General features: G+C 32.6%; 4 protein-coding genes across 4 annotated transcripts; 2 read left to right on the top strand and 2 right to left on the bottom strand.

Annotated features, from left to right (window-relative positions):
• Positions 1–4,784: 4,784 nt before the first annotated feature.
• On the bottom strand, positions 4,785–9,751 carry LOC103579587 (protein tipE). Its single transcript, XM_053740657.1, has 4 exons — positions 9,719–9,751; positions 9,193–9,589; positions 8,283–8,610; positions 4,785–5,065 (listed from the first exon to the last, which is right to left on the bottom strand). The coding sequence occupies exons 1-4, from the start codon at positions 9,749–9,751 to the stop codon at positions 4,984–4,986; spliced, it is 840 nt and encodes a 279-aa protein (XP_053596632.1). The 3' UTR covers positions 4,785–4,983.
• Positions 9,752–12,339: 2,588 nt separating this feature from the next.
• Positions 12,340–15,625, top strand: LOC103579588 (85/88 kDa calcium-independent phospholipase A2). The gene is made up of 2 exons (XM_008561018.3): positions 12,340–12,542; positions 12,746–15,625. The coding sequence occupies exon 2, from the start codon at positions 12,875–12,877 to the stop codon at positions 15,251–15,253; it is 2,379 nt and encodes a 792-aa protein (XP_008559240.1). The 5' UTR covers positions 12,340–12,542; positions 12,746–12,874; the 3' UTR covers positions 15,254–15,625.
• A 946-nt stretch (positions 15,626–16,571) lies between these two features.
• Positions 16,572–20,395, bottom strand: LOC103579589 (sex-determining region Y protein). The gene is made up of 4 exons (XM_008561019.2): positions 20,192–20,395; positions 17,715–17,892; positions 17,323–17,410; positions 16,572–17,259 (listed from the first exon to the last, which is right to left on the bottom strand). The coding sequence occupies exons 1-4, from the start codon at positions 20,286–20,288 to the stop codon at positions 16,657–16,659; spliced, it is 966 nt and encodes a 321-aa protein (XP_008559241.1). The 5' UTR covers positions 20,289–20,395; the 3' UTR covers positions 16,572–16,656.
• A 1,148-nt stretch (positions 20,396–21,543) lies between these two features.
• On the top strand, positions 21,544–24,517 carry LOC103579590 (myrosinase 1). The gene is made up of 7 exons (XM_008561022.1): positions 21,544–21,616; positions 21,691–21,958; positions 22,743–22,876; positions 23,055–23,312; positions 23,383–23,563; positions 23,632–24,029; positions 24,106–24,517. The coding sequence occupies exons 2-7, from the start codon at positions 21,733–21,735 to the stop codon at positions 24,505–24,507; spliced, it is 1,599 nt and encodes a 532-aa protein (XP_008559244.1). The 5' UTR covers positions 21,544–21,616; positions 21,691–21,732; the 3' UTR covers positions 24,508–24,517.
• The last annotated feature ends 1,828 nt before the right edge of the window (positions 24,518–26,345 follow it).

The following is a 26,345-nucleotide window of genomic DNA, read 5'->3' as shown; positions in this document are numbered from 1 at the left end:
AACTATCCGAATTCAAAGTAGTCCGCTGACGTGATATCTTCTCATTCTCCATAATGTGTTGTAACTCGCCCTTTACTTCTCCAGCCCCTTTATTCTTGTTTGTATATATATGTAGGCATGTTGGTATAAATGTATGTATGTAGGTAGAGACGGATGCATGTATATGACAAGTAAATATTCAACGCATACATACGAAATAACCACACAACACTGATAACGGTCGATTTTACAAGCTTTAATACTAATGCTGAATAATCGAGGTCAAAGTTGATGGTAACAGTGACAATAGAGTTTCTCGGTCATTTTGACGCGCCTTGTAAAAAAAAAATAAAAACTACTTATTTTTTTTTTTATTGGTTTTTAATAATTAATGATGGTGGAGAAATGGTAAAATCTGATATGAGGTTTTATTAAATTTTAATCGAAGCCATTGTAGTTTTAAATCCTATTTAATGAATTAAAATCATTTTTGAAATGTATATATGATTATTTTTAGAAGAAGACTTAAAATGGATGTATCTGTTAAACTATTGATTTTAGGGTCTTTTTTAAGGAGACCAAAGTTATAGGAAATTTAATTTTCTATAATTTTTGTTGATATAAAAAATAGTGTGGGATGAGCCGTTCAAAAGTTACAGCCGTTTTAAAAATTTTGAATTTCAAAATTGCGTATTTATTTCCAAAAATTTTAAACTGCTATATCTTGTAAAGTATTGATCCTAGAGTATTTTTTATAGATACAAAAAATGTTGTAAATTTAATTTTCTACAAGTTTTGTTCTTATAAAAAAAAGCGTAGACCCAGTAGTTTAAAAGTTATAGCCATTTGAAGTATGTAAAAATTTTTATGTATATAATTATGCTCAGACTTAAATTCGATATGTATATATATTATAATCTATCAGTCAGGGAGAATTTTTTAATCTAAACTCAAATCATAAAAAATAAAATTTCCTTTCCGTTGTCCATCCCCAGCGTGAAATTATTTTAAATGGACTCAAGGGAGCTATCAATCAAAACTTACCTTTCTAGTCGAAAATTTTTTATCATAAATCATCAGAAAAAAAGTTAATAAAAATAATTTGGGTCATAAAATAAATAAAAATATTTCACTTCCACCCATAAAACAAAAATTAAATCGAAATGAAAATAATAAGCCAGTGGGTTAAATAAATTAATTATATATTCCTGCAATATAAATATGCAAATTGATATTAAGGGATTTTAATATAAATTAATAAGCTTTGGTAATTAAATGTTATAAAAATAATATTTGTAAGACTGTGGGTACAAAGCTTGGGAAGGATGAGTAGGAGGAAAAGAAAAGGTGGAATAGCATTAAATATTACCGAGTCAGTGTCACATATTTCCTGCAGTACTTCACTCAGCTTGCAGTACTCTAATAAATTACTGTAAAGCGACGTGTTACCCTTAATTCATTCCTATTCACTGAATGATCAATGTCATCCTTTGAGCATTGTTCTTACATGACAAATTCTTCTTCCGTCAACTTCTTAATAAAGAAAGAAAAAAAAAATAATAAGAGCTTTGAATTTTTTTCTTATTAAATAATTTAATTTCAAGGGCATCTATAAATAATCGATTAAAATTATTAATCATTATCGCTTTAGTAAAAAAAAAAATACTGATTTAATAATTGGGGTAAAATGGGACAGCTAATTTATTTAAAAAATTTTTTTTGCCAAATTTTATTTAAATCAAAATTTACTCCGTTATGAAATTTCGGAGTTAAAAAAAATAAACAGCATAGGAAGTAAATAGGGATTTTTTTTTTAGCGGAATGATCTGGATTTTAATTAAATTCGCATTCAATTCTATCCAAAATTTTGATGTTCAAATATATTTCCCTTTTATAATGAATTTTACTACAAGTGTGAATAGAGCAGATATCGGGCAAATTTAAAATTAAAGATAAATAGACTAAATGATAAAAAAAAAATATTTATAAAAAATGCACTTATTAATTTCAAAATTTTTTAAATGCCCATTTTTTAAAAATTTAATTTTAGTAATTATTTACTCTATTTATTAATGATTTTAAATTTGTCTGATGTATGCTATGTTCACACTTATAATTTTATTTTCTCCGAATTTACTTCGCGGACACTGATTATTTTTTACAATGCAAATATATAAGAAACATATTATCTAAAATATTTCAAGAAACAAAAAAAAATTTTTAGTCAAATAATTAACATGCCTTAATTTAGTGAATGAATAAATAAATAAATAACAAGATTGATTAATTTAAAAAATTAAATTTTTTATTCTACTTTTGTTAGATGTTACCAACTCGTTGTTAACTATACAAACAATATTTATATATAAATATACAAGTACGAGAAGTCTATATTTAATATTTAATATTTTTATTAACAAATTATAATAATTTATTTTTTAGTCCTTAATAATTTTAAATAAATATTATAAAACTGATAACGAGTTTTGATTATACAAGATCAATTGTCTGTCAACAAGTTTCATTTATTTTTGATTCGGCAATATATATGTATTATATATAGATATAAATACATATATCTAATGTTATGTAAATTCTTAAGTTTAAACAGTTGAGGAAGCGCATTATCCTATTTTTGTGTTTTAAATCTATGAGACCCTGTCAGTAATAAATTCCGTAAATTCGTTTTTGAAATAAAAAAAAAAATAAATAAATAAAAAAATAATAATTTAAAAAAAAATGTACACAGAAAAAAAAAAATAATAATTTAAAAAAAAATGTACACAGAAAAAAAAAAATTTTTGGCGCGAAAAAATTTCATTTGCCCCAAAAAAATTTTTTTTTGTGTAGGTCATTATGATGGAGACTGAGGTTCAAAAAACTGTAAGTCGGGAGTCAAAATTTTTATTTTTAAAATTTGAAAATAAAAAAAAATGGAAATTTAAAAATTTTTTCCCCGACTTTGAATTTTTGAAATTCTTATATATTTGATGACATTTTAATTTATGTACTAGTGTATATAAATAAAAAATAAATTTTTAACAACATTGAGTATGACTAAAAGTAAATAAAAAGCTCCCTTATTGCACAGTAATATTATTTATGTTTTTAGTACTTATACAATCACAATGAACACCACTGGCTCTATGTTAAAATAGTTTTGTAAGCCGAGTTTAAATCCACAAACGGTGATTTTATTTATCATTATTATTATTTTTTTTCTTTCAATATATTGTATACACATATATCTAAAGACTATTTTTTTTTTATTTTTTCATTTTTCGTATACAAGGATATGAAGAACAAACTACTTTATATAATTGTATCCTCCTTTTTCGAGACTCCAAAAGTATCATTTGATTTTTATTATCTTATTATTATTTTTAATAGTCATATTATTGGTATATATTTTTTTGTCGTTAATTAAATAGTCGAAATTTTAATTCGAAATTAGAGATAATTTTTTTTAAATTTACATATTTAGTCCTTTGAATTCAAATTACGGTTAAATTATAAAAAATACGGTAAAAATGTATGAGTACAAATTTATATAAAATTAAATTTTCTACAAAATTGATCTCATGTATTTTTATCGTATCTTCAATAGTTTGCTCAGAATTTAAATTCAAAAATAAAAAGTTCCGTTTAAAAAATTAATTTAACTTTTTATAAATTTATTTATTCAATTTAAAATTCTAGCTAAACTATCAAAGATATCGAAACATTATGTATGAACAAATTTATTACAAATTAAATTTCCTAAAAAATTGGTCTCTTGCATTTTAGTCATATTTTTCATAGTTTAGTCATAATTGCCAAAACAATGAGAAAAACTGCACTATAAAAAGAGCGGTGTTAAAAATGGACTCAATTTAACACCACGCGGTGTTGAAATGAAATAATACCAGTGAAGGCAGTGTTAAAATACCGGTGTTAAATCGGTGTAAAACAAAATTTCACAACAATAAATATTTTTAACACCAAAAATATTTTAACATCAGGAATTTTTTTAACACCGGTAAAAAATATTTACACCTACGGTGGTGTTATTTTAACACCAGTACAGAATATTTTCACCTTCGGTGGTATTTTAACACCACCAAAGGTCTTAAAATTTACCACTGAAAAATATTTTAACACCAGGAATTTTTTTTAACACCGATAAAAGATAATTTACACCTTCAGTGGTGTTAATTTAACACCGCTTTCAGTGTTGAAATTTAACACCAAAAATTTTAACACTTACACCGCCTGGACTTACTCTGGTATTTTTTTAAAGTGTGAAATATCAGACAATAAAAACAAAAAATGACTTTTATCATAATTATAATTTTTTCAAAAAAATAATAATAATTATTTCAATTATCATAGAATCTATCTATCTATTATGATTATTACATAACGACAGCGCTGACATATATCGTAATTCACGGCATCCCTCACCATCATTATTATTGCATCAATCAATACCGGTGCAGCACACTCTCAAGCTCAAGTGCGATTTCATACATATATATATATATATATACTCATACATATATATACCTTAATACCAAGTATATTTTATATTGTAAGCCCACTAACTTAGCAGTCACCTGCTTTTTGATTCCTATATATTATTATTCTTCATAGGTCCTAATTTCGAAATTAGTCACAAACTAAATAAATAGACAAATAAATAAATTTATGAGCTAACTTACAAACTATTCACTCCAGTTTGAATTTAATAATGTTTATATATGTCACTTTTAATAAATTAATTAATAGTCAATAGTAAATCGTCAATTACTGACTAGCCGCAACAATTTTTCTTAACCCAAGTGGAAGATCCAAGTAGACGTTTCATTTTTTTAAGTTTCCAGTACTCAGTGTCCAGTATTTAATATTTTTAATATTCAGTATCTAATAATCAGTATTTAGTATTTAGTATCTAGTGTCTAGTATTTAATGTTAGAGGTCCGACTGAGATGTTGCTATGACACTTTCAGCCGTTTCCTCCCTTCGTCATAACGGCCGTGTAACTTCTCCGCAGTCGCAGTGGGCATGATGTCCTCTTCGGTCCACTCTATTGCTTATCGATTGATCGCTATAATCAAAATAATATATGTCACTTGGTTTTTATAATTGATAAATCCTTGGGGCCATTTTTTACAGCCACCGCGCTGGGAAATTTATTGGGAGAAGGCTTGGAATTATTTGGTAGTGAAAAGAATTAAGTTGAAAGATTAAAACACTTCCCGAGGGAAATTAAATTTTTTTTTATTCCGTCACATTGGATATGGAGCATCGATCTGATCTAAGCTGCTAAAAAATTTTACTGCAGGGTATTTTTAGAGCGAGCAAAAATTATTACATATATACATACATACATACATATATAAACTTTTTAACCAATAATATTTTTGGAACCTACTGGATCAATTATGATAGATTATGACAAAATTCTTTGGAAACTCCACCATGAAGACAAATGCAAAAAATAAATTTCTATGAAATCTACTAAAAAAAAAAATTTTTTTTTTTTTTTGAGCTACTCCATTTTGCCAAAATTTTTTCCGTCAATTTCTAAGCGATTTTTGTTCAGCGACTAAATTTAATGGAGTTATGATATCCATTAAATATTAAATAACAACAACAATTACTAATTGCTAATTGTGCACAGTGCTCTAATGCCTAATGCCTGATTGAATTCAAATATAACAAAAGTAAAACTAAATGTGCAGGTGAAAACAAATGGAAGTAAATGTGTTCTCAGTGTGAGAAGTGGAAATAAAATAAAATGGGTCATGAATTAATTAAATTGGCTGTCACAAACAGTCGGTGTATTGATATTGATATAGATATAGATATAGATATACATATACATACATATATATATATATATATATATATACGTATAAGAGGCGTTGCACCTTGTATTGACCGTAAATAAAGTAAAGTACGTATGCACAAATATGTAAAGCCAGTTTATTACATCAGGTGCGTAAATATACATATATATTCATATATATAAAAAAAAATTTTTTTTTGCTGCAAAATAAATTTTTCTCGTCCCAAGAAAATTTTCTTGAGGCGATAAAAAATTTCCCCTTCAAGAAATCTTTTTTTTTTCTGTGTATATATACAAGGTATAGTTGTCCCAGAGTGGATGGCTCAAGTTATTGGTTATTAGTTTATTACAAGTTCAGGGTACTTTTGATATAATATGCAAATATGCGTCATGTAACTCGACCTCGGAAACTAAACAATAAGTACAAGTCTGTTAATATTTAGTTTTATTTTTAACCTTAGGTAATTATTGTTTATAGTTAGTTTTTATATAATATTTACTGCGTTATAATAGAGGGTAAATGTCCTAATTATCGACACTATTATAATTATTAATATTTATTACTGAGATTTCCTGATTATTGTTATAGGCAGAGACGAAGGTCTTGGATGAAATTTTCATTATTAATGTCCCAAGTATTCATGAGCAAATAACTGATCGTGTCCTTATTATCCGCGTGACCTTATCGCTGACATTGTCCTAGATTTTTTATTTTCTCATAAGAGCATTTATGGTAAATAGTTATCAGCAAAAATATGTCAGTGGTTACGTAATCGCATTCAATTGAATAATTATAAATAATGCCTAAATCTGCACCCGGTCATTGCGCTCCCGATGACCTAATTACTGACCGACCCAATTATTCATCACTACCTTATGATTAATGGCCCTATTTATCAACACCGTCCGTATTGTAGACCGTTACCTTAATACTGATAGCCTCATGACTGATGAGCAGTTCTAAATTTCTAGCCTGTTTCTGACTGACCCAATTGTTGACCGTTTCCTTGGAGATGCTCTATAATTGATGGCCTTAACTAGATAGTGTGATGATATTTGACAGTGACCTAACTATCGGCATTGTTATGGTTAATCAGTTCCCTAATTACTCATAGTATAAACTTGGGCACTGTCTCAGTTTCTGACATTGTCCCAATTATTTAGATTAATTTAACTACTATATGACAAATTATTAGACTTTTTTTTTACAAATACTGTCCTTATTGTTGACAGGATTGATATTCTTAATAATTTATGGTCCTTATTATTGATAATTTCAAAATTTCTACCCTAATTATTTACAGTGACCCAGTTGTTAACTGTCCCAATGATTGATAATGCCGAAATTATTAATGGACTAAATCTCACTCTGCTACTGATAGTGTCCCGGTTTATAACATCGTCCTGATTAACGACCGAAATTTTGACATTTTTATAATTTTTTCTTTACTACAATTATTTAAAAAATTGATTTTTGAAAATTTTTCTTTTAATTACACTGTCCCAATTATAAACCATATTTTTTACAAAATAAATTTACTATCAGTTCAAAAATACTCAACGCCAATATTCTGTTTCTTTTGTAAAATTCAAAATTTGTATAATCTGTCACTAATTTCGCAATTAGTAATTACCAATAATTTGACCAAAAAAATTTTACTATTAATTAATTTTCTATTAATTAATTTTTCTAAAAAATACCATTTCTGTTAACAAATAAATTTTGAATTTTTTTAGTCAAAATTATTAAAATCTACACTTGTCTCAATTAAACATTTGCTGGACGCCGGTATTCTAAAGTCCGCGGTTCGAATCCCAGCGCCGGTAAAAAAATAAAAAATTCAAATTTACTAAAAATTTATATTGTCATAAATAATTTATCCACTGAATTAACGTCTCAATAATTAGAACCTTGACCCTTCAGCCCTCACTTTTATCAGCCCCCAGCTTATAAAAAAATTTAAATAACGTAATTAAAATTCATATTTAAAATCTAAAGCTAAACTACAGCTTCGCTACTCGAAAAGCTATTTAACAAGCGTTTATTAAAATTAAATTACCAGCACTTGGAATAAATAAAAAAATAAATAAGTGTAAATAAAATAAAAAAGACAAATAAAATTTTTTATTAGCAAAAAAAAATTTATTTGATTAATTATTATTATATTTTTTTTAACTCTCAGTCAACATATCACAGTTCACATTTAATTAAAATTTTATTTGTACAAATATAATAACAAATAAATAAATAAATAAATAAATATATACATATATATGTACAGTATAAAGTATACAAAGATAGGTATAGCAAAATAATTAAAGGCAAAGAATAAAAATAATTTTAATGACTATCGACTGATGGAAAAGTTGCGCAGTAGGAAAAAGCTTTGAGTTTTAAATTAATAGGGTCTACTTTTTTTACTTTTTTTTTTAATATTTATTAAGTAGTTTATTGTATTTATATTTATTGTACCTGAGATTATTTATTCGGATTTTTCTCATACCACGTGCATGGCGAGGGGAGGGTGCCACACATCGGCAATCGCAGTGCATAACACAAAGTGCAACACTTGTCGCGAGTGTCACTACAAAGGGCGCCGCGAAAAAATGAATTATTATTTCAAGCTGCGCCTCGCGATTGTAATTAGCCATCACTATGCTCCCATTCACGCGGCTGTAGTGACATGGAAATTTAGCACCTTCGTAGCCGAGCTCGCGGGTGAAGTTATCACAATCAACTACCGGTGGGTAACCACATCCTTTTATGTTAACCTTCAGCACTGCTTCCACTTCCGTTAGACCTAGAAAATAAATCATTATTTTTTTTTACTTTGGATTATTCCTCGGAAACTATGGGGTTTAGAGATAAAGTCAAAGAACCCTTTTTTGTAGGAAATTTAATTTGCTAAAAAATTTTATGAATGATATTTTTTTGTATCTCTGATAGTTTTGACGTAATTTTGATTTTAAGCACGGAATATTTTTTGGAGTCAATATTTCTGTAATTTTGACATTTAATCTTTTGAATTTAAATTACGGCTTAATTATTCGAAATACAGTAAAAATGTATAGAAAAAAAATTGTAGGAACTCTAATTTCCTACAAGATATAATCAGAGTATTTTTATCATATCTTTGATATTTAAGCCACAAACTGAATTTGAAATTTAAAACTTATTTATGAGACTAATTTTGAATAATTTATATCTCGTAGCCAAAAAATAAAAATTCTGTCGAAAATATCATAGATACATCAAAAATATATGAGACAAGATCTCTCGAGGGAAAAATTTCCTATAAAAAAGTTCAGCAAACTTTTGGCCTAAACCCATCAGTTACCGAGTTATCTCTTAAAACCCAACAATAACAATAAAATGAACAAACCATCATAAATATTTTTGTCAGTCCACAAACTACTGTTGGTAAAATTAAGTTCCGGCGAGTAAGTAACATAAATGTGAGTACATCTGTAAACATCACTAGTGCATCCCTCTCGACAAGAACTCCAAGTGCAATTAAATATCCCCAGTATTTCTTCCCTCCTCAGCGTAGTACAGAGCACAGGGTGAGGCGAAAAGTCAGCAGCGAGAGTGCTTATCGCAGGATCAACATAAAGCGGAACTAAAAATAATAATGCAGCACCACCGGAGGTTGCAACTAGTGCCAGTGCCGAGGTCGCGTAAAAATTAAACCGCTGACGGCAAGTTCGCCGTTGCGGCTGGCGCCTGGAAGCGCCAAACCCGAGCTCCAACAGTTTGCGACGACGTAATTCTGCCTGCTCCTGTTTATCGTATATGCCGCCACTACTGCTGCTGTTGTGATTATTGTTTACCCCGCTGTACAGATTGTGGATCGTCGTCGTACCCGTGATCGTTCCAGTGGTCGTTGTTCGATGACTTTGCCCGCTTGCATCCAGCAATAATTCTGAACTGCTGCCACGCATTACCTCCTAAAATTTAACACTCGCTCTCTTTACTTCTTATCTAGATTTTTTATCCAGCAAATCTCGAGCCTCCTTCAGCTTTGACGCCACCGATTACTTATTTTCCTCTCCAATTTAATTACTCACTCGAATCATGCCACGCAATACATCATTAATTGATAAATTAATCAATTAGTTATTTAATACAGATAATTAATTATTAAATACAATCCCGTATGATAATCTTCATAATTAAAAACTTAAAGTAATTTAACTAAGCCAAATAAATATTTTAATCCATAAATACTGAGTGGTCGCAATATTTAATAACTGTGAGTGCTGTATTATTTGTTATTATTAATTTAAGCCCAGCTTTCGAGTACATTTTGCTGGTTCAATTATTTAATAGGCCACTGGGGGTTTGTTATATATTTATTTTTGTTGTTGTTGTTATTATTATTAATTATTTATCATTAAAAGTCGATAAATTTTTAAATTCGGGCAATTTGGGATCAATAATTCATGTTGCCATGAAATTTATAATTTATTCAAATTAACGGCCCGAAGACCTCGCCAAAAAATATATATATATGTTTATAAAATCCTTGCCTCATATTTATTATTATGGTTTTTGATATTTATAATTAAATCAGCGATTTGCTTGAGTGTAAAATTATTTTTTGAACTTCGTCACTGGGTAACAAAGTGGTGAGTTGCAATAACGAGTCGCGTTTTTTAAATAATTTTATTATTGTTGTTGTAATTGTAGAGTTTATTTTTTCATTTGTTTGATGGTCAGGCCACGCGAACCGCGAGTTGAAACACGACTAGCATTATCAGGAGCAGACTCGGTTAAGGGCGCGGTTCAAAGTGCGCCGACGCGAGCCAACCGTTCGCCACCCACTGAATACACAAGTGTCCTCTCGTTAAACCCGTCGTCTATACCACCTTGAAGGCTAAGCAACCCTGTGTACTGTACCATTTTTTTATTTTCTTGCTTCTTAAGTCGCGTTGAATAGATCACCTTCTTATATATATAAATATGTATATACAAGTACATGGTATATGTCAGTATATATAGCCCACACCCTTTAATGCTCTTTATAAAGTTCGTAGGCGATTAAAATCACATATTTCAATTTATGAATAGCTAATTACTATAATTAAGTCGGCGCTTTATTGTTATTATTTTTAATCATGCTACTTTGCTTGTCGAGCATTTTAAATTATAATTTACAATTCCTATAGACTTTTTTTTTTTTATAAATTACGTTGAAAGACTAATTTATATAAATTATTATTATTATTCTTGTTAGACTGTAGAGAAAACTGGGGTAAGTCCAAGCGGTGTAGGTGTTAAAGTTTTTGGTGTTACATTGACACCGCAAGTGTAAATATTTACCGGTGGTAAAATATTGTTACTTACGCAACCACTGCACTTAAATGGTGTTTTTATTAATTAATATAATTATTAGTGATTGAAATGGCGGGAGTAAAATTATGTGATTTTTTAAAAAAATTACGTATAAGATAAACAATTATTTAATTAAGTTTATAGCAAAATTTCAATTTCCACCAGATAAAATTCATTTAATTTTTATATTTTTTTACATGGGGGAAGGGGGGAGGGCAAAACGGGCCCTAAATGTTTGTAGACCCATTTCGCCCCCCTATCCCTATAATACATTTTTTTTCTAATTTCTCTACGTGAAATTTTTTCTCCATCGATTTAACACTGGTCTTTTAACACCGCCTACACTAATTTTATTTAATTTTATCACCGCGCGGTGTTAAATTGAGTTTATTTTTACCATCGCGCTTTTTACAGTGTATTATTATTATTTGTAAAGAATTTTAATTTTTATAAATAAATTATATTGGACTTTTATTGATTCACTGCAACTTTAAAGTTACGAATCGGGTTTAAAACTTTAATTTTATTCTTAATTAGTTTTAGTAAAATAAATTAGCTATGGAGTAAGTTGAGACTATTTTTAATTGAAACATTTTTTTTTTTTAATTAAGAATATTGACTTGAAAGAGGGGGGGGGGGGCAATTTGGTCAGTGCAGAATTAATTTTTTTTTTTATTTTAGACACTGAAATTTTTTAATAATTGACGTACCTAATTTCGGATATTGACTTTTTTTATTTTATCATTCTAAAAAGTTCTAATTAATTTATTTTACAAAATATATATTTCCATTTTTTTCTATCGACAAAATTATTTTCAATGCCCTCGAGGCTCAAAAAAATTTTCATTGAAATAAAAAAAAAATTAAACATATTTCAAATCGTCAATAAAGTTCTCAGAATTTTTAATTACATCAACAAATTAATTAAGTAAAGAATTTTCATTAACAAAATTTCAAAAAATTACGAAATGAATTTTCTACAAACAAAAACTCATTAAAATTAAAATTCAGAAAAAAATATTAAATCGCTATGTATATAAAAAGTTACCATATCTAGCCGTAAACTACTGACAGCAAGTGAGCTAACCACTGTCCGATCATACAGGATGTCTTCAGAATCTCGACTCAGCCAGTGCTGCCATCTCGCGGTCTCCCTCAGAACCTCATTCCCTCACGCTAAAGATCAATGCAAACTCGTGCGAAATTAACTCAAGCTCTTACGTAGTCGAGTAAATTACAGCTGACTGTCAACACTTGGCCAACTTGTTTGTGAAAAATAGCAACTTCACTTTGTCCAATTTACAAAAAAAATAATTAATAAACACCAGAGTAACTCTTAGACACCACGCGAAAAATCATTGCCGACATTTTAAGATACGGAGGAATTATGTGAACCAGGTAATGCAATATTTATAATATAAATCATATTTTTTCACTATTTCCAGCCATATATATATATATATATATATATATATATATATATATATATATATATATATATCACTATTACTCATTACTTATTACTCACTGTATTGTGCATTGTAATATATCAAAGTTCATTCGGCACTCGTTCAATGTCAACTTACATAATTATTTTTCAGATTAACTATAATTCATCAAAGTTCAAGTTCACCAATATAAATTATACTCCCACAGCAATTTACTGCCATCAGCTAATAGCTAAAAGTTTAAAGTTGAAGATTAAATTTAAAAAATAAGGATATAAAATCATGACATGGTTGGGCGACATAGCAAACAATGTATTCCGCAACATAGTATTTGGAGATACGCCTCCGAATGTCGTGCTGGAAGTGCGCTCGGACAAGTACAGCAATCGGCACATCCACTGCCGTGAGGAAGGAATAATGTTGTATGGCCCCGGAGATCGAAATAATGACAAATACGAGATAGTATTGCACAGGCCATGTCAAGAAACCCTTTCCCAGTCGTTCAGTTTGTTCCGTTCGGAGAGTCTGGAAGTCGCCGAGGTCCGATTCACGGTTTACAAGGACAAGGTCCCAGTTCTGGTCCAGCTTTGCAAGGATCTGTGCAACGTGACGCGGATCCAGAAGCTTTGCGACACTTTATCGGACCATCCAACCTGGACCCTGGCGCACTTGGCAGCCCATCTGGCGCTCTATGACGTGTTCAAGCACTTGGCTGTGAATAAGGATCTCAATACATCTGATCAGACCACGGGGATATCGCCCCTGCAAGTCGCGATTCAAACGAACAATCTGCAGATGGTTGTGCAGTTGATCAATGAGCGGGCGTCCATCGAGCACTTGGACTACACAGCGAACACGGTCTACCACTACGCCGCAGGATCTACCAAGGACATTGTATTCGCATTGGGCCCCAACTCGCCCAATGTGCTGAACAGCCGCAACAGCCAGGGACAAACTCCGTTGCACGTCGCCTGCCATAATGACAAACCGGAATGCGTGAAAGCGTTGCTGATGATCGGAGCGGATGTTAACATTTCTGCAAGCGAGTCGACTGCCAATGGGCCCAGTTACGTGAGCGACTTGATGAACGATAATGCGAAATCGCTGTCGCCGGAAGATATGAAGTTTGGAGGGACTCCACTGCATTGGTCATCGAGCCGGGAAGTTGTTAACGCGCTTATTGAAGTCAATTGCGACATAAACGCGCTAAATTTTGATGGCAGAACGGCGCTACATATTATGGTGATGCGGAAACGCTTGGATTGTATAATGGCGTTGCTCAGTCACATGGCGACGGTAAATATTGCTGATAATCAGGGTAACACTCCGCTACACTTGGCCGTGCAGAAAGGCGGGTTGCTGCCGATAGTTCAGATGCTGATTGGATTTGGTGCGGACATTGACGCGAAGAATTTCAACAACGAGACCCCGAGACACTTGGTCGACTTGAAGGGTGAGGGCGAGAAGATTTTGTACGCGCTCCATGCGGTTGGGGCGAAGCGCTGCGACAGTACCATGAAGGATTGTGGGTTGGGATGCAGGCAAGGTGAGACTTTTCATGGAATCGCACCGCCAGAGCCACCTACGTCGATACCACGGACTATTTTGGACCAGATGTTGTATGTGGCGAGTATGGCCAAGATGGCGTCGCAAGGAAATAGTAAGTTGAAAGGTGGTAGGCTGCTGTGTCTAGATGGCGGCGGTATTCGTGGACTAGTTTTGGTCCAGACCTTGATCGAAATCGAGGCCGTGCTTCAGAAACCTATTGTGTCGTGCTTCGATTGGATCGCGGGAACTTCTACTGGAGGAATCCTAGCGCTGGGGTTGGCAGCGGGTAAGAGTTTGCGCGAATGTCAGGCTCTGTATTTTCGAATTAAACAAGACGCATTCGTGGGATCGAGACCCTACAGCAGCGACAGTCTTGAGAAGGTTCTGAAAGATTGCTTGGGAGCTGACACAGTTATGGCAGACATAAAAGTACCAAAACTCATGATAACGGGAGTACTTGCCGATAGGAAGCCAGTAGATCTTCATATTTTTCGTAATTATCCATCCCCTAGTTATTTGATGAAGATTCCGCCCAATCCTAAATTCAAGGCGACTTTGATGCCAGAGGAACAACTGCTTTGGAAGGCCGCGAGAGCCACTGGAGCTGCGCCCTCGTACTTCCGGGCATTCGGGCGCTTTCTCGACGGAGGCCTGATTGCCAACAACCCGACGTTGGACGCGATGACGGAAATTCACGAGTACTGCTTAGCTCTAAAGGCTGTGGGTCGCGAAGAAGAGGCAACTCCGCTGTCTCTAGTCGTTTCTTTGGGCACCGGAGCGATTCCAGTGTCGCCGCTTAAAGACATTGATGTTTTCCGTCCGGAAAGTCTTTGGGACACCATGAGACTCGGAATGGGAATTTCGGCTCTAGGGACCTTGCTCGTGGATCAAGCGACTGCGGCCGACGGGCGCGTAGTTGACCGGGCTAGAACCTGGTGTTCCATGGCCGGAATCCCGTACTACCGCTTCAATCCTCGGCTGTCTGCTGATGTCGTCATGGACGAAAAGAATGATGAAATTCTCGCTGATATGATTTGGACCGCCAAAGCGTTCATGCACGCCAATAGGGACCAGGTCAAAGAGCTTGCGGCTGTGATGTCCAGAGATCCATAAATTTTTATCTCTTGTAATTTTATTTTTATCTTATTGATAAAATAGCTCTAAGTACCTCTAAGAAATCTCACTCTCTACAGAAAGATCAGTTCTCTGATTGGTCCTTCCAAAACATAGCCTAGAAATTCAACAAAATATTTCATGTATGAAGAATCTGTTTGAAAAAAAACTAAAGCCTAAGAAGATTTCTATGAGTCCGTAAAAGGGTCATCTTTTTTCCCGCCATTTTTCGAAAATTAAGCCATTACTGCGCACCCGCATTAGTGAAAATTCATGCACTTCATCATAGCCATAGTGAAGAAAGGACCATGCTTTTGCGGACTTGACTATACGTTAACTAGAATAATATTTTTATTTATTTTTTTTTTTTTTTTTCAGTCTATGTTTCTGCAGGACCAATTTTATGGCCAGCCCAGCGAGTAAGTCACCGTCGGACATTTCGACTTGTAATGATGATGTGCAGTAGACCTGAGATTAAAATTTTCACACAGAGTAAGTCGCCGTCGGCAATCATCGGGAACTTTTCTAGCCTAGATTTTGATGGGTGAATTTGATTGTAGCGGGAATATTTAAAAACCGACGCTGGCTTACTCGCTAAAGGCCCTGGCGGGTCCGAATTATGATTAATTACCTCCTTTTGCCGTAAAATACGGTATTTCTACAGCAAATTTGCCGCATTTTCTGGCAGTTTGCGGCCTTTTTACCGTAAGTATCGTGTACTTTTTTTATTTCTACAAGTTTTACAGAGCAATATTTTACTTTACGGTAAAAATACCGCAGGCGTGCCGCAATTTTACGGTAAATTCCGTTCGTTTACTGCAAATTTGCAGTTAAAATGTCGCAAATTGCCATACGTTTGCCGTAAATTATCGTATTTTACCGTAGAGTACCGTAATTCAAATCCGCCAGAGGGACCATAACCTAGAACTTTCGTTAAGTAAACATGCTTTGTATATATTGATTATGTAAATGAATTATTTAACGAGTTAATTAGAAAATTAACAAGGCTGTTAAATCTTCCTCAGTTTACTCATTAAATTACTAACCTTCGAAAATAATTACTTTTTAAAAAAACAATTATGTCATTGAGTTTTTGTACATTTTATAGACTTTAACCTCCAAATTAACATTTAATTCCTAGATATATAAATATATGTGCATTGTTCAGATTTCATATAAAATATATACAGTGTATTCATGTTAAAAAGATAAAGAATATCTTACACAAATCAGTTAATTTAATAAATAAAAATATTTTATTTCAAGACCTTAAATTCTTTTCTATTTATTAATTTTTTTTTCTACATTTTTGGCGCTTTGATTAAAACCAGTAGGTTATTATTGTTGTTAATATTAATAATTATAGTTTTAGAAGTATTTTATTAGTTGATTGTTTTATTTCATTATCGCGGGCCCATGTAATACGAAGGCTGGGCCATTGATGCAGAAATATAAGGATAGAACGAGTGAGTCGGCATCGTTTGGCTCTGGTACTCGTTGTCTTCGTGAACTGAGTAAGCATCTGGTGCAGGATAATACTGCGTGTGCATGCAGGCGTAAGATTTCTGAGCATTTGTAACCTCTGGGTACTTGAATGCTGCGTCAGAGGGAGAGTAACTTTTAACCTCTGGGTACTTGCTGACCTCGGGCCCGTAACCCTTTGACTGTAGCTCCGGGTACCTTGGCCCGGGCTCCGGGTACTTGGTGGGGACATCGTGGGCCTTGGGGTCGGGGTAAATTTTGCTGGGCAACTCATACTTTGGGACCTCGTAGGTGCAGTTCTGGTGGTCGGTGCACTTGAGACTCTCGACGTACTTGGGATGCAACTCGAAGGGCTTTTGGCTCTCGTAGGCCAGAGGTCGCTCGTACGACTTGTTTGGCGAGTCGGGAGGGTAAATTCTCGTGTAGGCGCACTCTGTCGGCGAGTCGAGGGGTGCAGAAGGTTGCAGCGGCCGGTTGAGACTCATTTGGTCCTCAGTCTTTGGTTTTCTGCGACGTGGCTGGTACTGGAATGATAGATTTTTTTTTTAGATTTTTTGGAGTTGACAGCTGATTGTTGTTCTATTTACTTTGTAGTGTGGGTGCTGTTTTTTATGAGCGTTGCGCAGTCTCTCAGCTTCTTCGATGAACGGTTGCTTTTCACCGTCGCTCAATATCCTAAAATTATTATTATATTTTCTGGCATTAATTATTTAAGGCAAATTCAAAAATAAAAATACATCTCCTGATATTAAATTAAATTTTTTTTTCTAGTGTAAAATTAAGAAAAAATTTTTTCTCTGTCTTTAATAAAATTAAAAAATTAAAATTATAATTTTTATTGAGAGCCAGACGAAATAGGGATAAAAAATTTTCTTAAATTTTTTATTTTCATTTTTAAGTCCGCTATTATTTTATAAACATTTTTGGGTTTAATTGACTTGTTTATTTAAATATTTATGCTGGTAAATTTTCTTTTTACCTCCATAATTTACCAAGAGTTTTCGATAGCTCGGCATTATGAAGCTGCGGGTACTGATCTGCGAGTTTTCTTCTTGCAGCCTGGGCCCACACCATAAAAGCATTCATGGGCCTTTTTACATGTGTGCTTCTACGTCCTCCTGTTCTTGAAGTCACTGGTAATAGTGTCCAGTCATATCCTAATTAAATAAAATTTTTTTTACAATCATTAGTTAATTAAATTTAAATTTATTTTTTCAATAATTTTACCCCAGTTTTCATGAGTGCGTAAAAAAATTTTGATTTTTTTTCAGCAACCAGAAGCTCAAGTTCATCGAAATTTATCTCCAGTAAATTCATAATTTAATAACTTTATTTTTATTATATTAAGTTTAATTACTCGATTAAAATTCCTAAGTAATCGTCAGATAAATTAATGCCTTGATAATTTATAATTTTTATCTCTTACATAAAAAAAACGATGAGCGTTATCGTAAATAATTATTACAGGAAGTTGTCAATTCAGTAAAAATGATCTTTTATTGATAAAAAAAAAAAATTGAAGGAAAGTAAAGTCTGGTACAGAATAATTAGCAAGGCGGCTAAAAAACACGTGACGTTATAATTATTAATAATGGTAGAGTGTCATCTTCAGTTAATTGCCGCGGTGACACGGTCTAACGGTGCGGCCTCTCTGTCGGGTCCCCTCTTTAACGAGATCCTTCTTCGTTAGCCCCATGTTTTACGGCGAATTGTTTTAATTTCTCGAATCGCCAGGAATATATTTCCGCGTATGTCATTTAAAAAAAAATAATTTATTTTAAAATTTGCTGGAAAAATTAACATCGATTTGCTAATTAATCAACGCCAAGTTATTGTCGATAAATAAATTGGCTAGTTAATTAATTAGTTAATTAATGTATGGCGGTAATGGATAAAGTGATTAACTAATGATGAATTATAAGTATTAGAGACTAAATTACAGATTGCCTTTGATAATAAAACAAAGATAGTTATTAGTGACAATAGAGGATTGTCCAGTCGGTGAATAAACGAGTGTTTTGTAACACTGGTCGCGTAAATCCCAATCTGTCGTCTTGCTGAGTGCTACATTTATTTGATTACAATATTAAGTCTGTATTTATTTTGTATCGCGTCAATGTAACGGGTCTTAAATTTTACGTCGCCAGCTTGGGCTTAATATTTTTACTGACGTGTGCCAACTGCCATTAATCATTAATTCAACATATTTATTGGGTATTTTTATTAATAACAATAATGAATCTGTTCGAAAAGTTCATTCATTACTTAGTTTGGGAAATTTTTTTACTTTCAAAGACTTAAAATTGATATATCTCGTAAAATATTGGCTCTATGAAAATTTTTTAAGAGACAAAAATTGTCAGAAATTTGATTCTCTATAATTCTTGTTTTAATAAAAAATAGCGTGGGATGACTCATTAAAGAGTTAGAGCAGTTTGAAAAATTTGGGAATTCATGTAAGATGTATAATTATTTCCGAAGACTTAAAATGAATATATCTTGTAAACTTTCGACTTTATGGGATTTTTTAAAGAGATCAAAGTTGTAGGAAATTAAATTTCTAACATCTTTAGTCTCAACAAAAATTTGCCTCAGATGACTCGTTGAAAAGTTACAGCCATTTAAAAAATTTGGGAATTCATATAAAAATATATAATTATTTCCAAAGACTTAAAATGGATATATCTTTTAAAATATTGATTTTATCAAATTTTTCAAAGAGATCAAATTTGTAGGAAATCAAATTTCCTATCTAACGACCATTTATGAATTCTTTTTTGATTGTCAATAAAGTTAATACCAAAATATATTTTTTTTCTCCATAAAATTTTCGATTTATAAATAAATCACTGATAACAAAAATTTTTGACTAAATGAGCGCATTTTTGGTGGTTGATTAAAAGTTTTAATTAGCCAAAGAAAATATCAGGCGATAGCCATCAAAAATTATTATGAGTACTCGTGGGAAGAAAAGAAATAGTCTCGCTCATAAATTACATCGGTACGCTATTGCCTGTACGAGATGTGTCAGATTTAATTCGGTACTCGCATAATTAGTGTCGTAGAGCAGTTTCGCTTGACTCGCAGCACCTGCTGAGCGATCTCACCGCGACTCATTCGTATATTTCAATTTTATTATCTTTTATTTTTCCCAGCATTAGATGATCATTATATATTACTTATATACATTTAATTTTACTCTAAACCTCTGCGCGTCCATACTCATATAAAAAAATACTCCGATTTTTTTTTCTAAACCAAAATCCAGAGAACAAGAAAAGAGAATAAATAAATTTTAATCACTGAGATAAATCCGGTGTTGAGGATTAACGACGTGAGCTTTCAGCGCCAATTATAATGTCTATCCCAAAACAACTTGATAAATATGTCAACATTTATTTAAATAAATTTAAAAAAAAAATCCCCTAATTTTTTTTTTCCAAAATTTTTTTTTACCTTGCAGTAATTTTCCAACAGCATCATCCAATGGATTTGATTCATTTGATGGTCCAGATTTATCTTCAACTATACTATTATTATCATTTATTTCCATAATTAATTTTTTTTAATTTTTATCACAACGCACTTTTTGATTTTTTTCAAAAATTAAGACACCAAAAATTCACTGCGCACTTAAAAAAAAATTTAATTCAAAATAAATTAAAAAAAAAAAAAAAAAAAAGTTTTGAGACGAGTTTTTAAAAAGTACCGAAATTTTGTGACTTGAACCCCCCGCGGTCGCATATGCACTGAATGTGTAACTGGATGACAGAGTAAAGGTGAGTACACACGCGGACAAAGTACTAAAGTACTAAAGACAAAATTTCGTGAGTGTAAAAATGTTGATCTCTGCAGATCTGTATCCCACTCGTCGGTTGAGTTCCATTTGGTTTTCTTGGGATGATAGACAGTGCAGCAGAACACAGGATAGGACTCGAGGAGACTCGAGCTAAGATAATACGATGGTGGAGATGTGGAGGCGGTTCCGTGGACCACCACCTATTTCGCGAGTGGGGGAATCTTCTTCATCTTGTCCTCGGTCCATTATCTGTGCCGCTCACTAGTCACTACACGCTGCACTGCTTACGGCAACGTCAACTGGTGAACCTCGACAGGCAAAACTATTCTTGTCTTTTTTCTTCTTCCGATACCCGGCTCTACTCGGCTCATTTTCTTTAAACATTTCAGTGTACCCGTGCGCCCACGTATCAATTTATTTTTGTCCAACACCAACTCGCTGCATTGCATTATATATATTACATATTTATAATATACATATACATATATTTATATATGACTTTAAATTAATTGACATTGTGTCACAAATTTTGTTGGACCGAATCACTAGAAAATTTTGAACATTTATTATTAATATTATTAATTTTCGGAGTTTAAATTTAATTTCCCGGGTTTCATTTTTTTTCTTTTTTTTTTATAAATTTCCATTACTAACAAAAAAGTTAGAAAATTTTTATCAAAAATATTAAAGACAAGCCCAAATTTTGGAAATTAAAAATTAGTCTAGTCAAAATTTCTCTCGAAAAAAATCAATAGAATTTTGACAAAAAAAAATTTTTAATGGATATCAAAATTATTCAAAAATATTCACAGAGAACACAATGGCGGGTAAAAAAAATTTTGAAATTTTTTTTGAACAAAATCGTAAATTTCGGTGTGAAAATAAATTACTAATTTCGAAAAAAAATTCTTGTATTTTTTGAAAATTAAATGAATAATATTTAGAAAAAACTAGACAATAGAAAAAAAAAATTAGCTTCCGATACGGTTATCAATATAATTAAACAAATGATCCATATTTATTATCAGGTTACACAAATGATAAGGACGTATGTACGATAAACAAAAGTTTATTTCTTGCAGGTAACTCATTGCTAGTCAGCAAAAATAAAATTTAACTTTAACAATTAGTGCACACGATTTATTTTTATTGTTAGTTTAAATTCGTCAATAAATCGCTAGTGGAGTAGAGTAAAACCATGTGGGTCTTGGGAAATCTTAACATAATAATGGGACTCATGGAGTCATTGACATCCATGATGCCCGAGTTTCCCGACGATGCTCTTGTTAATTACAAAGTTAATTCGCGATCGCTCGTTGAACTCGAAAGAATAAATGCCGCTAAGGACGGACACTTTCCTGATGATTTTATTTTTGGTGTTTCAACGTCTGCTTATCAAACTGAAGGAGCTTGGAACATTTCCGGTATGTAATTATATTTTATTTAATTACGGTAGAGGTACTGTTTTTGGCCACCTTAGGGCCAGTTTTGGACACGAAAAATTTAAATTAGATAATTTGTAAAAAACCCAATGACAATTAATTTTTGAAATGTATGCAAAGATACTTTTATCTCACTGCTACATTGGAAATTTTATTTTATATTTTTACATTAATTAAAATAAAGTATTAAATGTATAAAAATGAAGCAGTGGCCACAAATACTACTTCTACCCTACGTTCCATGTCAAAAAAATTCACTAAAAATTATCATAATGAACTTGCAAATTTTAGAAAATTCTGAACTTCAAGATCATTTTTTAAATTTTAATTCTTCTGACCTTGTTCTTAAATAATTTTGATAAAAGCCGAAATCATCTGTAGGTTCAAAATTATTTTTTTTTTAACTTTTCCATTAGCGAATTCTCAAATTAATTTTTTCGCTTAAAATTTTCCGAAAAAAATCAGCCTTAGAAGTACTCAATTCAAAATTTTTTTATACTTTAATTTTTTTCAAGTTTCAAAAATAATCAATTCAAAGTAACAGAACTGTCTCAATTTTTTCAATTCACCATTATCAACTTTTTTGTAACAAATTTTTTTCACACGAAATTCGGAGTGACTACGGATTTAATTTCTATCCAAATTCGCGCTATCATTCGGAGTTCTGAAGTTTTGGAAAAAAAAATCCACTGCAAATTTAATCCGCATTCGCTCCAAAAATTTTTTAGTCATTACTTTTTGTACAGTAACTAATATTTGAATCCAGGTAAAGGAGAGTCAATATGGGATTACGTTACTCATAATTCCCCAGAAATAGTCATCGACAAATCAAATGGTGATATTGCTGCTAATTCATATTATATGTATAAAACGGACATCGATCTAGCTAAACAAGTTGGTGTAAGTACTACCCGTATTCAGATTCCTGCATAATCGAGGTACCAACTTGGTCACCCAGTTCCAAAATCACATCCAATTTTTTCAGTAATGCCAAAGTCCTTAATGTCCTTGTCCTCATTCGACCGGACCCTACTTCGAATAGATAGAAAAATAAATAAATATAAATTGGTTGGTGTAGTCCAATGCCTTCAGAATATCTTTATCGTGGCCAAGAATTTTGCCAACCGGTTTTCCGAACCGTGTCAACGCCGAAGGTATCAAGCATTACAACGACGTTATCAATGAAATGATCAGCAAAAATATAACGCCTGTTGTCACTCTGTACCACTGGGACCTACCCAAGGAATTAAATGATCTCGGCGGGTGGACCAATCCACTGATCGTTGACTGGTTCGTTGACTATGCGAGGGTCGTTTTCCAAGCATTCGGTGATAGGGTAATTAATTAACTAATTAATTAAGTAGTTGACAGGCTTGGAATTAACGATAACTAAATATTTTTTTAAGGTAAAATACTGGATGACTGTTAATGAACCAACAGTTTATTGTGTTTATGGTTACGGAGGTAAGATGGTGCCTTTTGTGAACCATTCGGGTATAGCTGACTATTTATGTGGGCATCATATGTTACTCGCACATGCAAAAGCACATAAAATGTATAAAAATGAATTTGCTCAGCAACAAAAAGGTGAAAAAAATATTTATTTTTTTTTACTAATAAAAAAAATTATTAATGATAATGATAATTATCTATAGGTAAAGTGGGAATATCAATATCTGTACCCTGGGCAGTAGGTTCAAACCCAGAAGACGTTGAAGAATCAGAAGGAGTTGAAAGATGGTTCAGTTTCTTGGCCTCGTGGTTCCTCAACCCGCTCTTCAGCTACGATGGCGACTACCCGGAAGTTATGAAAAATATAATTAAGGAGAATAGTCTGAAGCAAGGATTCTCAAAGTCGAGATTACCGAAATTTACTACCGAAGAAGTCGAGATGGTTAAGAACTCGACGGACTTCTTGGGATTGAATTTTTACCACGCGGTGAGAGTTGAGAAGTGGACTGATTACGACGTCAATACTACAGTGTCTTTCTTTGGGGACATTGGTATGCTGGAAGTGCCGGCTAATGAACACGCGGCTGCTTTTAGTGATCGCGTAAGTTTTTTTAAAATTATTTACTCGCGATTACTTGCCCTCGTAACCCGAGAACTAAAGTAAAATAAATTTACAGAGCACACCCTGGGCCTTTGTCGCAATGATCCAAAAAATAAACAAAGACTTCAACATCCCAATGATAATGATAACCGAGAACGGTTACTGGGACCGCGGGCAACTGGCCGACATTGGCCGAGCCAAGTACTACCACCAGCACCTCAGCGAGCTCCCGGGTCTCATCGCCCAGGGTATCAACATCCGCGGCTACTTCGCCTGGTCTCTGATCGACAACTTCGAGTGGGCCGCCGGCTACACTCAGAAGTTTGGTATTTTTTCCGTCGACTACACCGTCCCCGAGCGCACTCGCATTCCCAAGATATCCACCAAAGTAATCAGCGACTTCTACAAGACGAAAAAAATTCCCCTCTTCCTCTGGTCGCTCAATGAGGTCGAGTTCGACATCAACATCAGTCAGTAATTTGCCAAAAAAAAATTACCCCACTCTCTGTCTCTATCTCCATACCATCTAAATTAATTATTTAAATATAAATATATACATATACACATATATATATATATAAATATATATATATATATATATATATATATATATATATATATATAATCTAGGAATCAAACGACACGAGTCGTTGGTAAAGAATCAAAGGCTATTGTCGAAAAAAAAATGAACGTCTCGCGTGTCATGTGTCTCGTCTTATAACGTCGTCAGGATCAGAGAGCTCCAGCCTAATTATACACGACATATTTAATGAATGAGCGATCTAGAAAAGACAAGGGAGCTTTTAAGAACGCATATAAACCACGGTCAATGCCGTGCACTGGGTACCAAGTGCCGGGTGCGACATGCCGGGTCTTGTTTCTACATCAAAGAGTTTTTATTCTTTATGGATCTGTTTATTCGCACCCTCAACATTTTACCCGGCTTACAACTCACTCTTACTCTGCCAGTTACATATAAGTCGGGTAAGAAGTTAACAGTGAGTGGATTAGTCTTGATATCGGTATGGAGATGTGGGAAAAATTAAATTGGGTTTTGCTGATTTGGGTGTGGATGGGGTTGGGTTCAGATAAGATGAGAACCTTGTATTCTTTATTTTTTATTTTTGTTATTATTTTTAAGTCGAGTTTAATTTTACCCTTGATAAAGTTTATATTTACGATTGTGGAGGTTCAGTAGATCGAGTACAGATTTAGATGATGAACTGCGAACAATAATATTGATTTGAGGCAAGACGGAATTTAGCTTTCGTGAGGTAAACATCCCGTCGCACGTGCCAACAGTATGTCGAGTACTTTTTTTTTTTTTTTTTTCGTTTACTTTGACTTCACATTGTACTCGCGATTTTTTTTTTTTTAAGTAAATTAGGCTACAAAAATTCAGCGATTTATAAAATATATGATGGAATATTTGTATTGAAAATTTTTTAATTATTTATAAATAAATATAATTTTTGATGATTAATTATAATAAGGGGAGGGGGAGGGGGCAAAATAGGCCTTTTAAAAAATGAGTAGTTATATATAATATAAATGTCAGCCCATTTTGCCCCTCCCCCCCTTCCCTTATATAGTAAATAATTTTGCAATTGAACAGGCGTTAATTTTTTTTTTTTAATAAAATTATGAAAAAAAAATCCAGTGAATTTTTTTTAAGCCTGAAAATTTTAGTAAAAATTTCGAAGCAGATGTAAGTAAAATTTAAAAAAATTTGTATTGATATTCTAAAGATTCAGAAGAATAAAAAATGCAGTTACTAAATAAAACGAGTCCTGATGGGTCGGTCACTTGAAAGCCAATCTCTGTGTCCGCGGGGGCGGGTGAGCGGTCGACTGACACATGTAGCCCCCCGGGATAAGAGACGACCCGCGAGTAGTTATGGACCCCCAAGAGCGCGGCGAACCGCGATATCACATTCTGCATTGTCACTGGCCACAGACGTAGTGACGCGTGCGCTTCTCAACATTCACAGCTCTATACATTTTACAATCCCTTCCCCCACCTCATCCCCCATTCCTCCGGTCATCTTAAAATTTTTCTCCTCCACATTTATACACAAATATCTAATTAAAAAAAATTTCAAATTACATAATATGAAAATGTAAAAATATCAACTTTATAATTAATCATAATTATAATCAATCGATTTTGTAATAGAAAGCTTGCAGTTTTAAAACAGCTATTTCATCATATATACATTACTAATTATCCTTTATACATATATATATATATACATATATATTTTACCTACACGGAAATAATTTATCTCATAAATGATTTGTGGCTTAGAAAAAAAAA

This window comes from Microplitis demolitor, chromosome 7, assembly GCF_026212275.2.
Source record: "Microplitis demolitor isolate Queensland-Clemson2020A chromosome 7, iyMicDemo2.1a, whole genome shotgun sequence".
In the NCBI taxonomy this organism is placed as follows: Eukaryota; Metazoa; Arthropoda; class Insecta; order Hymenoptera; family Braconidae; genus Microplitis; species Microplitis demolitor.
Note: the sequence above shows the minus strand (reverse complement) of the source record. Positions and strands in the feature narration are given on the sequence as shown.